General features: G+C 37.9%; 1 protein-coding gene across 1 annotated transcript; it reads left to right on the top strand.

Annotated features, from left to right (window-relative positions):
• The first annotated feature begins 11071 nt into the window (after positions 1-11071).
• On the top strand, positions 11072-12088 carry LOC143030411 (uncharacterized). The gene has a single exon (XM_076193559.1). It carries the CDS (start codon positions 11072-11074, stop codon positions 12086-12088), a length of 1017 nt encoding a protein of 338 aa, XP_076049674.1.
• Positions 12089-14799: the final 2711 nt, after the last annotated feature.

The raw sequence follows: 14799 nt of genomic DNA, 5'->3' as shown, positions 1-14799 counted from the left end.
TAATCTTTAAGCAAGGTTTACACGCTATGATAAATTGTAGCGATTTATTGTAATGAAAAGGTTGTTACAATTTGTCATTACTTGTAAACAGGAGATCGTAGCAATTTATCGCTACGATCTCCTGTTTACACGTAATGACAAATTGTAACAACCTTTTCATTACAATAAATCGCTACAATTTATCATAGCGTGTAAACCTTGCTTTAGATTCTCAGGAAATCAGAAAGGCAACACCAGTAAAAAGAAACAGGGGAGAAAACTTATACATAAAAACTACTGGGAGCATACTTTAAGCCATGCACCTAGGTCAACCCAACATTCACCAACCGCCACTCGTGTGGATATTTGGGCCCCATATATAAACCTACTTTGGGAACTGGCCCAGGACATAAAACACCAATTCTCAAAGTGGGTTTATGTCCTGGTCCCAAATGTCCACACAAGTGGTGGTTGGTGAGTGTTGGATTAAGAGATCTAGGTGTATCCGTTGAATATGCCAGCAGAAAGTTCTTGGCATAGTTTATAACAATATTTTTATATAAAAAAAAATGTGTAGTAAGGGGTTGCTTAGAGACATGGTTTTTAAAGAGAGGAAAAGTTTAAATGTCTGAGATGTAATATCTGAGAAACATAATAGGGGTTACAAGGTTGGATGGAGTGAGAAACAAGGTGAGAAGGAGGATGGGAGTGGAAAAAGAGATGGCAAATAGGGTTGATGAAAGAGTGCTGGGATGGTTTGGACACATGGAAAGGATGAGTGAAGAAAGATCAGTAAAAGAGGTGTTGTTGTTGTTCCCTAGACTGTCTGTCCAAGCAGTCCCATCTCCCCAAGGAATGTCACAGCCAAAATGGGGTTTTCCCACAAATCCATTATGAAGTGTGTGTTGCATTGTTTGTGTGTGTGATTGTGTATAATGCAGTCTTCCATGACGTGTTAAATAGTATGGGATGAAGTGTTACATCCTGGGCATTTGTACAAAATGCAGTCATCCAGTTTCGTCTGGTAGCTTAGAAGGGCTGGGCGGTGGACACATCACAGTCTGGCCAGGTGAACTCTGTTCTTTTGTGGGAGAGAGGATTCAGAGGGATGGATATCAGGGGGCATGCTGCAATGTGTTGTCTTTTAGTATGTTAATGGAGCAGTGAGCGATGTGATTATGGATATGTTTCTGGAGGCTGGTATTTTGGTGGTTTTGGAGGAAGCAAAGAAAGTATTTGTGTGTGATATAGGTATCTGGGTGTTTTTTTATGTTTCTTGGTGTGTGTGGGTGTTCTGCTATGTAGTGTAGCAGATGTGCTGTGTTTGTGGAGGCTGCAGCAAGTGTTTGTGTGCCTCTCATGTCAAGGTGATCTTTGACTTTGAGGACTTTTCTTTCATATGGTAGATAGTCTGTAGGTGTTGTATATGTGCAGCCTGTAATTGTTTTTAAGGCTTTGTTTTGTTTGATCTGAAGGGTGTTGAGGTGTCTTGCTGAGATTAGATGCCCATGCTGGACTCACATAATTCATCACAGAGCGTATGCATTGTTTATATATTGTAGTATTAGTTTCTTTGTTTTGTCCAAATGTTGTTCCAGTGAGTAAAAGAGGTGTGGAAGGCAAAGGTGGATGAAGTGAACATGAGGAGACAAGTAAGGATCAGAGGGAGGTGTCTGTTGAGCAAGGAAGGGAGAAGGCAGTAGATAGGGGTGAGTGTATAGATGATACTGTGGTGCAAGGGCAGGGGTGGGGGATGGGAGTGGTTATGTGTGAATATTTTGACATAGCCCAAAGGGAATTCTCCCCATCTCCTTTTCTGCATGAGGGTATGGAGAGGGGTGTTGCTGATTATATGAAGTGGCCTTGCTGTGGATGTGCTGTCTTGCTGCATTGCTTCTAACCCAGGACAGTGGGTGGGATACAGGGATGATGCATCATCCAGTAGGAGCTGAGAGGGAGAAAAGGGTGGTTGGGAATGAAATGGGTGGGAGTGGGTATATGCCTTTTGAAATTGGCTACCTTCCTGGTAAGGGGGAAAGAACCTTTGGTATGTGGACAGATAGAAAATATATTTATACATATATACTCATACACACTCCCACACCCAGCTTAAGTTGCATCCAATTACTGTATCAACAAGAATAAAAAAACTCCTTTTATTTCTAAATACTCTATACCAAAATACTGTCATGCATCCAATGTAGTTGTATCATGGATGGGTAATGTAGACAACATAGACTAGTAGGTTTGGGCATCAGACATACACAGGTCTATTAGGCACAAAAAGTGTCACTAACAATAAAGTATTGAAAACAAGCCAAATTAGTACAGTAAATTGTGTTAAGTAATAATGAAATATGGACAAGAAGCCAAATTATCACATTAGCATAAACTTTAAATGTAATGCTTATGCTACATCAGCACTTACCAGTGAGAAGGAAGTTCATATCATCTCCCTGTACCTCCTTCCCCAGCTTACCTAATCCACACTAGATATACTGTTAATGTCTTACATTATTCAACAACTGTGTTACCCTTAAAAAACTTTTATTATCTATATGAAAACTGCTCCTAGAATGATGAAATGAATGATAACAAACTTCTGCCACCTGTCAGTCATTTACAATGAGTGGATGACAAGAAAACAATAGCAATCTAATCAGAGGTAGAATCAGGGTATGGTGTTTCCATAACATATTTAATTTATGATAAATTGTCTACAGAGATGACTGAAAAAAACAAAAGACTGTACATTACATTTAAGTTAAATTTCATAGCAGCCTACACAAAGAAATGCAGTAATAGGACAGTTGCTCGATATTTTGGCCCACCAACCAAAAAAGTTGTAAGGACTTGGAGAAAACAAGAAGAACAGCTGAAAGGTTAGTGTAAAGTTACAATATATGACTTCATAGTTTATTCCAGTATATTTCAATTTTCTGTTTACTTTCACAGAATCATATTTTCCCTTACAAAAATACTTCAAAATGCCTTTTAATGAATGTATGATGAAACATGCTAGAAATAATATTTGCCACAAAATGTCTTGTAAAAAAGGAGTGTCTTATGTAAAATTGTGTCTTATTACTTTACCACATCTTCTGCATGGAATATATAAAAATTTCAGAACTAACTTAACTTAACTAACTTATTCAAAATCTCAAATCCTCATGTACACCAGCTTGTTTTAAAGAACCCACTTAGTTGTCAACAAAATTGATTAGATTTAAGAATATTCTTACATTCTGAGTAGTGTGCCACATCTGTCCCTACCATGTATGCTGTAAGTCAGAATTTGAATTGTCCATAGGACAAAGGTGACTTAATTATAGCAAAGCTCTTGGCATAAACTCCTGTATCACCTACTTGCCCTGACACAGTGTCTATGGGGCATATGATATATAAACAAGGAAATTCAATATTTGTTTGACATCTGAAACATACCAAATAGAACAAACTATATATCCATGAACATATGCAATATATAATAATTCCTTATATACAAAGAATCATAGCAACAGTTCAAATAATATTGCACAAGGTCTACTAATTCTTTTGGTGCAGTGGGTTTTTGCTCTGTTTTGTAAGAAAATTCTATTGCAAAGGCTGCACAAGAAGTGATTATCTTGTGTGGGTCATCACATGTCTTATTTTAAACTAAATTTTGAGAGAAAGCTGCAACACACATTACGTTGCTCAGGCCTTTCACCTGAGTGGACCCTCATGTGACAAATAAGATTACCCCTTAGTATGAAAGGTGCATCACAGTAGTTTTATCAAAAAGGCTTCTCTCCTGAATGTGTCATCACATGATATTTGAAAGGACTTATGTATGAAAGTTGCATCACATATGTTATAGTGGAAAGGCTTCTCTCCTGTGTGGGTCTTCACATGCCTTTGAAGAGAACTCCTATGTACAAAAGCAGCATTGCATAGGTCACTGAAAAAGAATGTCCTTTGTGGTTCATTACATGTCTTGTAAAACAAAATTCTATTGAGAAAGCTGCACCACATAGCACACACTGGAAAGGCTTCTCTCCAGTGTGGGTGATCATGTGAAATTTGAGGTAATCCTTTGCTGAGAAAGGCCACAGGCCATACTGGAAATGCTTTTCTCCTGTGTGGGTTATTACATGCCCATTCAGGCTACTCTTTCTTGAGTAAACTGCATTACACAAGTTGCACTGGGAAGGCTCCTCTCCTGTGTAGGTCCTCACAAGATTACTGCAAATACTCTTGTGTGAAAGGTGCATCACACAAGTCACACTGAAAAGGCTTCTCTTTTCTGTGGATCAGCATGTGCCTGTTGATATGACTGTTAGGAAAGCTGCATCACATAGGCTACACTGAAAAGGCTTCTCTCCAGTGTAGATCATCACATGCCTGTTAAGACAACTTTTTCAAGGAATACTCAGAACCTTTCTTTATGCTTTGTTCAACAAAAAACATCACCATAATCTAAAAACAAATCAGAAAATAGTATAAGAAAATATACCCATTTTTATTTAGGTTAACAAGTACTATTATTATTGAGAAGAAAACCTTAAGGGAATGCAAATAGATCCAAGAATAGACAACGGAGAGCCCTGTACATTTTACAAAACACTGCAAGAAGGTAACAATGGTATGTTGTACAAATCCTTGAGAGCAGAATATGCTTTTCCACATACTACATTCTGCCCCAGTGTATACTGCTACAGAGATAGGTAACTGGTCCATATAACACTGAAAGTTAAGGAGATTGGAAGAGATAGCAGCCACTAAAGGGACTGTTAGTCAATCTTTTATATTTTGATACGGGCGCTTGTGAACATGGGACTGAGTATGCCTGGGAATTGAATTATTTTCTGCTCTAAGCTTCAACATCTTGGAACACTGATCAGAAGAATGGCTACACTGTCCATGGACATGACAGTAGCTAGATTGAGGCTAAAATTATATTCTTGAAAAGTCATGTGTGATGCTAGAAGAGGAATTAGTGTAATGTCTGCGTACGGGAATCTGCTTACAATTCTGCTCATGACGTGTACAAAGGAAACAGAAAACACTAGAATTACCTATTTTGTTACAATACATGCATGTAAGCACAGGAGGTACAGATGGGGATGAAGGAGTACTCTGTGTAGATACCGTGATGGAATAGGAACCACTGTAGTCTGATGTGAATGACTAGGTAATACAGGAGCTAGCAAGGCACGATGAGGCAATTCTTTTCACTTTTTAGAAAGCTTTGTGCCAAATGTTAGTAAAGACTCGTCTGTCTGATAACTAAGAGAAGAAGGAACCCTTCGTTCATATGGAGCGAGGAACAAGATGTGGAATAGGTAATCCAAAACAAGTCGAAGTCTAATGCAATATATTTTTTCTATCTGCTGTGAATGTATCAATGAATCTAATGCTTCAGAGACCACCGTACTGGCACTATCCTGAGTATGCATAAAATTTTCAGTGCCCGTAGAGGAAGAAAGTATGTCAGCCAACCTGAAGCACCAGAGAAAATGATCACCTACCAGGTTTGCATAAAACATGTTAAATTCGCTGTGAAGGTGGCGTAATCGTTTAAAGCTCTAGGGTTGACGCATGTAGCTGACATCATTTCAGAGGCTAGTGAGTTGGGAACAAATTAAGATCAAACAAATGAAGAAAATCAGGCCCTGTAATGACGCTAGTGTTGATGATACTATCCTCACATTGTTGAATAAATGCAGATGCTAAATTATGAGGATCCTCTCCCTGAGGATTTTACAACGGAGGGATCCTGGTGAAATAGAGTAATAGTAGGAGTAGCCATAGCTGAAGTTGCCACTTTTTCACCATAAAAAGAGTAAGAAACTTTGCCACTAGACGTATTGAGATGATCACTGACAGCTATAGGGGCAGGTATGGTTCGACCACTTCTGAACATGTACAGTATATAAAATGAGAAAAAAAAATACAGTCCAGGGATAAAACACATAGATGCTGACGTCGTCTTCTTGGAGAAGAATAGTTGCGTCTTGAAGGAATACCTTTGTAAGGCAGGACATGAGACCACTGAATGCGGTATGGCTCTCATCCATACAAGGATTATCTGCCGATCAACAACTACGCACGTGATCCTGACTCACACATCTACAAAAGCATGGGATTATGAGATTTTATATAAAATGTTTAAATGAAATTAGCCTCGTCATATAATACGAAGACCAATAGAAAATATTGTGTTAGAAATGGGTGACCATAATGTACATTAATGGTACTATACAGACAATATGATGGACAACACAACAACATGCCAAATAATGGAATCCCACGTGGACTCGGAATACAATACTCATCTGACAACATCCACGTGCATGATGAGGGTATTGCTGGATTTTATGCAGCAATACGTTGGGAAATCTCGTAGCACACTAACGATGATAGTCTGGGACGACGTTAAGGTAGCTAGCGGCGTAGAGACGAGCTCAAAGTCGGAGGCGAAATGGCGTTAGTCGATGTCCAACAGAATAGTACTAAGCAGTCCAGTTTATTTATTTATTTTATTTTATTATTATTATTATTATTATTATTATTATTATTATTATTATTATTATTATTATTATTATTATTATTTGCTTTTCCACAAGTAAATTATTTACAATCCCATGCACTGCAGTGTCTATACGAACCTAGCTGTAAGAATTAAAAGAAAAAACATACGCGCCGAAAAACCCTCGAGATCATATAGTTCACTTGTACACAAATTGTCACTAAAATGTTTCACACAAAAATATAAGGTTTTTAACCGCCGCCACCATTTAATATGGTGGGTAAAGTCCACAAAATTATTATTGATATAAAAGTATAGCACGATACAGAGTGCGCGTGTGCATTCGACCTCGGTTGGTATAATTACTGACTCCACATGGCGTCGGCACGCTCAATTGGCGGTAATATAAGTCCATTAGCGGGAACCCGCTAGATGGTTCCATACAGAGATACTTGTACATAAAAACACCGAATTTTTACACATAGGGATATAAGTTTAATATAATCGTTCCTGGGAACTGGTAATTCGTCATTACTAAGATTACAATCTTAGTATTGACGAATTACTAGTTCCTAGGAATGATTATATCAAACTTATTCTTGTACATATTTAAATAGTGCTACAAATACAATACACTCGACAACTACAAAGCAATGGCGTATCCTTAACTTGTAAAGCCGACCACTTGAAGCCTGGAAGTCATGGACTTCGAAGTGTTTAGCCAGCTTTGTCGACTTATGAAGGGTTTACTGTAATTCTAAGGTGGTAAAATTTCCTAAACTCGTCAACAATTTTGTTCTACACTTAAGGGTGGAAAGGATGTAAATCCTTTGTGTTTGGCTCCAAAATACTAAGTGGTTATCAAGGGAAATATTTGTTTGCATTTCAAAGAGCTACCAAGCTAGAGACCTTTAGCTTCACATCAATCTCACCGTAACACGCCTCTCTACCTTTACAAGGGGAGAGAGTGACAGCAGGCTGGAAGTGAGTATAAAGGGTGAAAGACTGGAGGAAGTGGATAGTTTTAGATACTTGGGTGCAAATGTGGCAGGCAAGGGAGGAGTTGGGGTGGAGGTAGAATGTAGATTGAGAGAAGCGAGTAAATGCCTTGGTGAATTATAAAGTGTAATGAGAAATAGACATCTGGGAATGGATGCTAAGAGGTTATATGAAGGAGTGACTGTGCCAACAGCAATGTACGGGGCAGAAACATGGAACATAAGAGAGGAAGAGAGAAGTTTGAATATGTTTGAGATGAAATTTCTGAGAAGTATGATAGGGGTTACTAGGCTAGATAGAGTGAGAAATGAGGAGGTGAGGAGGAGAACAGGGTGGAAAGGGAACTGGGAGATAGCGTTGATGAAAGAGTATTAGGATGGTTTGAACACATGGAAAGAATGAGTGAAGAAAGATTAGTAAAAGAGGTGTGGAAGGAGTGAATATGAGGGGGCGTCCTAGGATGAGATGGATGGATGGGGTGAAAGGGGCATTACAAAAGAGAGGAATGTCTGTGGAGGAAGGACAGGAGAGGACAGAAGATAGGGGTGAATGGAGAAGGGTTGTGTATAGATGATGCTGTGATGCATGAGGGGGAGTGGGTTGGGGGTGAGGAAGTATGTATGAGAAAAAAATTGACGCAGCCCGAAGGGATTTCTCCCCGTTTTTTCATTTTCTGTATGAGAGGACGGAGAGGGGGCTCGCCGAATTTATGAAGCGGCCTTGCTGTGGATGTGCTGTGTCTTGCGACACTGCATCTGACCCAGGGCAGTGGACAGGATGCAGGGATGACCTGTCATCCAGGAGGGGCCAAGATAAGAGGGAGGGAGGAGGGTGGAGGGGAGTGGAATATATAGGACATGGAATAGGTGGAAGTGATTTCTATGCCTTTTTCTTTTTAGCCACCCCCCCGTGTAAGGGGGGAAAATCCTTTGGTATATGTATGTATGCATATGTATTATTATTATTATTATCATTATTATTATTATTATTATTATTATTATTATTATCATTATTATTATTATTATTATCATCGTCATCATCATCATCATCATCCAACCGATCCACTCCTGGATATTTGGTACCTGGCAGAAAGACAAAAGAGAGTTGAGATGATTGGGTAAAATTGACAGAGGGTCTTGGTATAGGAGGAAGTAGCGGTGTTCATCTCCGCATTAAAATTCAAATACCCTGGCCCTTCAGGTATTGATGCATACCTATCCAAACGCATGCCAGACAACATAATCGCACACATGACGACATTATATAATGGCTCACCTGCTTCTGGGTACTTCCCACAGTTCTTCAAAGCCTTCCATACCATCCTCATTCTCAATCCACAGAAATACCTCTGGCCCCCTTTCCTACCGGCCTATCTCCCTTTTAGAGTATTTTGGTAAGGTGTTCGAGCATGTCCTCTGCCGTCGTCTTACTGGGTACTTAGAGGCGAACAATGTGCTGAGGAACTGCCATTTCGGTTTTCGGCTTCAAAACCGCATCACTCATCCAAGCGTCGATTGTACTTAGCTTTAGTCAGGCCGCTTCTGTCCCAGCTCCCAGGACTGAGCCACTTAGCATGTTCCACAAACAACTACGAGCATCAGAGGGTTCAGAATACCGCAGTCCGATTCATCACTGGTTCGCAATGGAGCGACTTCAGCACCTCTGATTCTCTACACTTAGCTGCCAACATCCGTCCACTCAAACAACACTAACACAAACTACACATGAGGCATCTAGAAAGACTGCACGCCAAACACAAACACCGTCCTGACCCGACACATCACACCTAGACCTCACCATACAGACGCCTGTGCCTCTCCCCCGTGCGGGATATACGAGAAATCGTGTATAACCTTACACCGCTATATAAGGTGACCAATGGGCGTTCATGTATCCTTTTACCAGCTTAGATTGATCGTGACCAGACGTGCCACGAAGTGTTGGGTCCTGTCTGATTGAGTACCACAGACATAAGTCCGCCAGGAACCAGCGGCAAGCGTTGTGAAAGGTAACTGGTGCTCAGCACACATACTCCGGCTGGCCGAGATCAGTCCTCGTTGGATACATTCATACATTGTGTTATGATGTATATGTCCCATTATATGTACACCCTGATAGAGGCGTTTACACAGACAAGCACATCACAAACAACACGACTACACACAAAAACATTTACATTTGCTTTTTCTCCAACAGAAACTTATTACATTTCCAACTTCCTGTGCTACTACATCTCATTCCACTTTACCTATCACTAAAAAATTTACATCTTTCTGACTGTCCCTACGACTAAGCCTCAGCCTTCTTTCTTTTGTTGGGTGGATTGTTGATAATAAATATCCCCCCTCCCCCCCAAAGATTCCCCTAAAGGCCGATGCAGGACTCTAACTCCAAGTCTCCTTTCCATCATGGAAACACCATGCCTCCTGACCCACGACACATACTTTAACAAATATCCCCCTTTTATACACGTTCATTTTCCCATTTCCTTCTCACGAACAACTCGGCGGGGACGGGTGGTCTTCCCTGGGGAATCCATAGTCCAGTTTGGGGTGGAAGGACAAAATGAATAAATAAATAGATAAATGAATAAATAAACAAAATGAATAAATAGATAAATAGATAAATAAATAAAAATAGATAAATAAGATAAATGAATAGATAAATAAATAAAATAGAATAAATGAATTAATAATAATAATAATAATAATAATAATAATAATAATAATAATAATAATAATAATAATAATGATGATGATGATGATGATGATAAATATGACAAGGTTATTTGAATAGATTAGGTACTGTACACTTTTTCGTACAGCTGTAGGCTACCGTTGTATGAAATAACATGGGCGAAGAAAAGCTAAATTAAAAATTAATTTAAAGTGAGGTTTAACCGATGGAAATACATGCAATTAGATGATTTTGATTGCTTTGTTACTACAGCCGTGGGTCATCATGGCCTCGAGGCACGAGCATGTAAACCAAGTACGTCTTCGTCCGCCTGTGTGAACAGGAATAACAATATTGAATTCAAGATGACAGTGTAAGGAAATATGAAAAGCAAACGAGAAATATCAAAGAAAAATTTCTCAATGTTGTTCGAATATCATCCTAAGCCTAAGGGTCACAAAAATCAAGGAATAAAACAGACGTGAAAGATAATGTGACTGTAATTATTATTATCATCATCATCATTATTGTTATTATTATTATTATTATTATTATTATTATTATTATTATTATTATTATTATCATTATTAATTATTATCATTATTATTATTATTGTTGTTGTTGTTGTTGCAGAATAAAGTACATATGCACAAAGCACCCGCTGGACCTTGTATGACCTGGAGTCTTAAAAAAAAATCAATTTCATCCCAGAGTGATCATACTTTTTATAAAAAGAAATGGCAGATTGAATCTGAACGTGAAAAAAAGCACAATGACAACACAAGACCACTCACGCAGCGGGAAAATAAACAAGTATACGTTATACCAAAACAGAGCCTACCTGGTACCACGAATTTTGGTCTTGAGTTCCTGACAAAGTTCAGTGGTGAACAATAATCGTTAAGGATGTCGAAGAATAAGGACAGTGTGCATCAGGCCCTGAAAATCACCAAAACTATATATGTGAAGCTGCCAGTGCCAGCACAACAAGTAACCTGCAATGGCTGTCGATTTCGAATGGCTGATGCCATCCTTTTGGCTGAAGTGAAGACAGAAGAAGAACGTATTAAAGTCCTCCAAGATCATGGAGTTGTTCTTCAAGAAAAACTATGTCCACATTGTAATAATTCATGCAGGATGTATGTAGGTAATCATAGCTGGAGGTGCAATCGCACGTCGGTAATTAATAAGAAAAGGAAAAAGTGTGATTTTGAACAAACAATTTTCAAGAACACTTGGTTATCAAAAGTAAAGTTGCCCATAGGTCAGGTTCTTCATTTCATGGCACTTTGGTGTTGTGAAGCTTACAGTGTGAAACTAGCATTGGTAGAGACCAGGATGTCGCACAAGTCAGTGAGTGATTGGAACGGTTTTTGTCTAGAGGCTGTGGAAGTGTACATGAATGAATCTTTGGAAAAACTTGGTGGATCCGGGAAGGTAGTTGAAATTGCTGAAGCTCGATTTGGAAAGGCAGTTAGTAGTAAAGCCGAAGATATGAATGGAGTATGGGTTTTAGGTGGGATTGAGCGGGGAAGTAAAAAAGTTTTCATGGTTCCACTTGAGAACAGACACCCTAAAAAGCTTGCACGAATTATTGAAAATTGGGTTTTACCTGGAACTACAGTGATGTCAGACCAAGGGAAAGATCTTGGAAGCTTGGAGGACTATGGTTATAACCATATCAGAGTGAGGCAGTCCACATACGATCTCACTCCATCAACAGTAGAACACACACAGAACATTAGGAGAAAGTGGAGAGATGTCAGAGATAGCCTTCCCAAATATGGAAATAGATATAGCATATCAAGTTACATTTCCAAGTTCTTATTTTTTCAAAAGTATGATGATCCATTGTATCGTTTACATCATCTACTCACCATTATTGGTAATGTCTACAGTCCAAATGCTTTTGAAGATAATTAGACAGAAAAGTGTGGTTGTTACATAATGTCGAAGTCATTATGGATAATCCAGTTTATAAGCATCATTCAGTTGCTGCACATCTGGAATGAAACAAATTGAAATTATATATTTCTTATAATGGTCTGGTATTTTCACCATATGACAGTCTTGATGTCCTTTCTCAGTTGTAATGAGACAAAAGTTTTCCTCTTGATTTATTTAGATGACTTTGAATAAGAATAAACTGGTTGATGTTAACCAGAACTAGAAAACACCGATGTGGTATTTTCTGAAAATTAGAAATAAGGGTTGATTGAATAGTTCAGTTTTTTTTTTTTTCATATTTTCTTTTTATTTGCTAGAACCATTTAGGGTTAATATTAACATTTGATCAGTTGGTGGTTAAAAAAACTATCAGCCACTATTTAGCAAACTACATAGTCAAACATAACAATATTGAAATAAAACTTAGTAGGTGGTGAAAATAACCTTGTATGCTGTGGTAACCATATGATGGAAAGAGTCAAGAAAAAATAAATCTGAAAAATGAGAATAACTTTTAAGAAAAAGAAAAAAAAAAAAATCAAACTGAATCACATGTGAGACCTGAGCACTTATGCACACATACTGTGGTGTTGATATCTTGACTTGAAATCTATCAGGCTAAGCTTTCAGACAATGTATCTCATAATGAAAGTTTAGAGACTTCCCAGTAAACTTTAACAGAAACTTGTATATGTTTTGATTGCTCTAGCAGAGTATGTGGTGCTTTGAATAGAAAAGCAGGCTACATCTCTGGGAAATGGGATTAATATAAGACAACTTTCCACCATAATGACAAAGTACAGAATTCAGTCTATCAAAATATTGAAATGGTGTTTTCATAGCTTCAGAGATAAGTTTATAATTCTTTCTCAAAATTTCTACATGCATCTTCTATGGCATAGATAATTGGGGACTGTTGCCCCATTTTATTCAAAACCCTTCATACATTGTAAGGGTGAAAAACTGTTGGTATATGCATATATGAAACAAATGTTGACATATTTTGACAAATGATTTGTTCCCAAGATAGGTTTACTTTAGAATTATGTATGGATGAATTTATATAATCACAAATAATTTAAGACGGTTTATGAACTGTAAGGTACTGGAAAAAGGAGTATGTTTAGGGCAGGAAAGTTAGTATAACCAGAAGTAACTTGACTGATCTTAAGTAAATCTGAACAAGCGAGTAGAATTTGCACTTCCAAAATTCAAAAACCGTGCAACTGGATTGAAGGCATTAATTGGGTTCTTATAAATAACTAGGAAATAATTAAGTAATGTGAACATAAAGACAATTTTGGCCCTTGGTCACCTATTATGAAATTCTAGGAGAAAAGAGTCATGGGTGAATTGGTATATTAATGGTGATACTAGTTCTACAATTATTTAAATAACTGGAATTAGCTTACTGCAGGTTAGTTTGAGGAAGTATTTAGGCAGCTGACTGTGTAAGCTACAGATTCTTGAAGTCTGCATGGCTGACAGTGTTGGCTGCTTAGACTCTTGAACTTCTACAGAAAAGTTAATTTACAGTACTAATACTGCAGACCTTTTAACATAATTAATGCTGATTATTTTTGTAATGAGACTGTAACAGACATTGCTTACACAATATCCATTTTTTGTAAAAAAAAAAAAAAAAAAAAAAGTACATGTTCAAAATTCATGTATATAACATCTTTGTAATACACTAGTTAAAACAATTACTAAATATATTCAATATTACCAAAATTGCAGAAATGTAATATGATACCCTATTTTATGTATTGGTTATGAAATATATACTTATTTTTAATGTAATTTACAGTAAAGTATGGATACTCTAGACATTTTAGCATATTTGATTCTGCCCTTATAACATGAAAAAATTGGAGAGACTATGTTTTCATGTGTATCAAAATGCCTTTTCCCCATACAGAAGGGTAGCTGAATCAAAACATGCACCTAACCTACATTCATTCACACCTATCCAAAACCCATTCATTGTCCCTCCAATTTAACTATCTAAGCATCTCATAGATGAATAGACATTCTTGCCCCCCCCCCCCAACAGTAGGGCCCTACTGTGTATGGGGGGGGGATCTATAATTTCAAAAGTTTAAGCAGCCAACACTGAGCTGTGCAGCCAGAGCCCCCTTCACCCTCCATAACCACCTTATTCTTACTTTTCAATTCCAGTTCATACACTCCTGCTATCTATATTTTTTTCCTAATATTACCTCAGACTTTCTACATTTTCAAACCATCTCAGCATTCTTTGATCATCCCAGTTAGCCAGCTCTTTCTACCTCTGCTCTTTGGCTCCCCGCCATATTTCTCACACTATCCTGAATCCCCATTATACTCCTGAAATACTTAATCTTGAGCACCTTTAGGTTTTTCTTTTCTGCATCCTCCAAAATCCTTATATTTTCCTAATAGCTATGCCAACATCTTTGTAGATGACACAAAGATTAGAAGAGTGAAAAACAAGGACTAGATTATTGCAAAATATTTAACCCATTCAACTCCAATGACAAGATTCTTGTCATTTGGTCAAATAAAACAAAAAATCATAAAACACCAAAATGTTTGATCAAACAGCACCAGAAAAATATGACGTCAGTCCTCGCTTCATGCGAGGACTGACGTCATATTTTTCTGGTGCTGTTTGATCAAACATTTTGGTGTTTTATGATTTTTTG

Source organism: Oratosquilla oratoria, chromosome 12 (genome assembly GCF_046742065.1).
Source record: "Oratosquilla oratoria isolate Oo_2021 chromosome 12, ASM4674206v1, whole genome shotgun sequence".
NCBI classification, from domain to species: Eukaryota; Metazoa; Arthropoda; class Malacostraca; order Stomatopoda; family Squillidae; genus Oratosquilla; species Oratosquilla oratoria.
The sequence above is the reverse complement of the archived record's forward strand: the minus strand, read 5'-3'. Positions and strand labels throughout refer to the sequence as shown.

Bases quoted from the DNA above. Each gene is read 5' to 3' on its own strand.
- LOC143030411 (XM_076193559.1), top strand. From the start codon at position 11,072: ATGTCGAAGAATAAGGACAGTGTGCATCAGGCCCTGAAAATCACCAAA.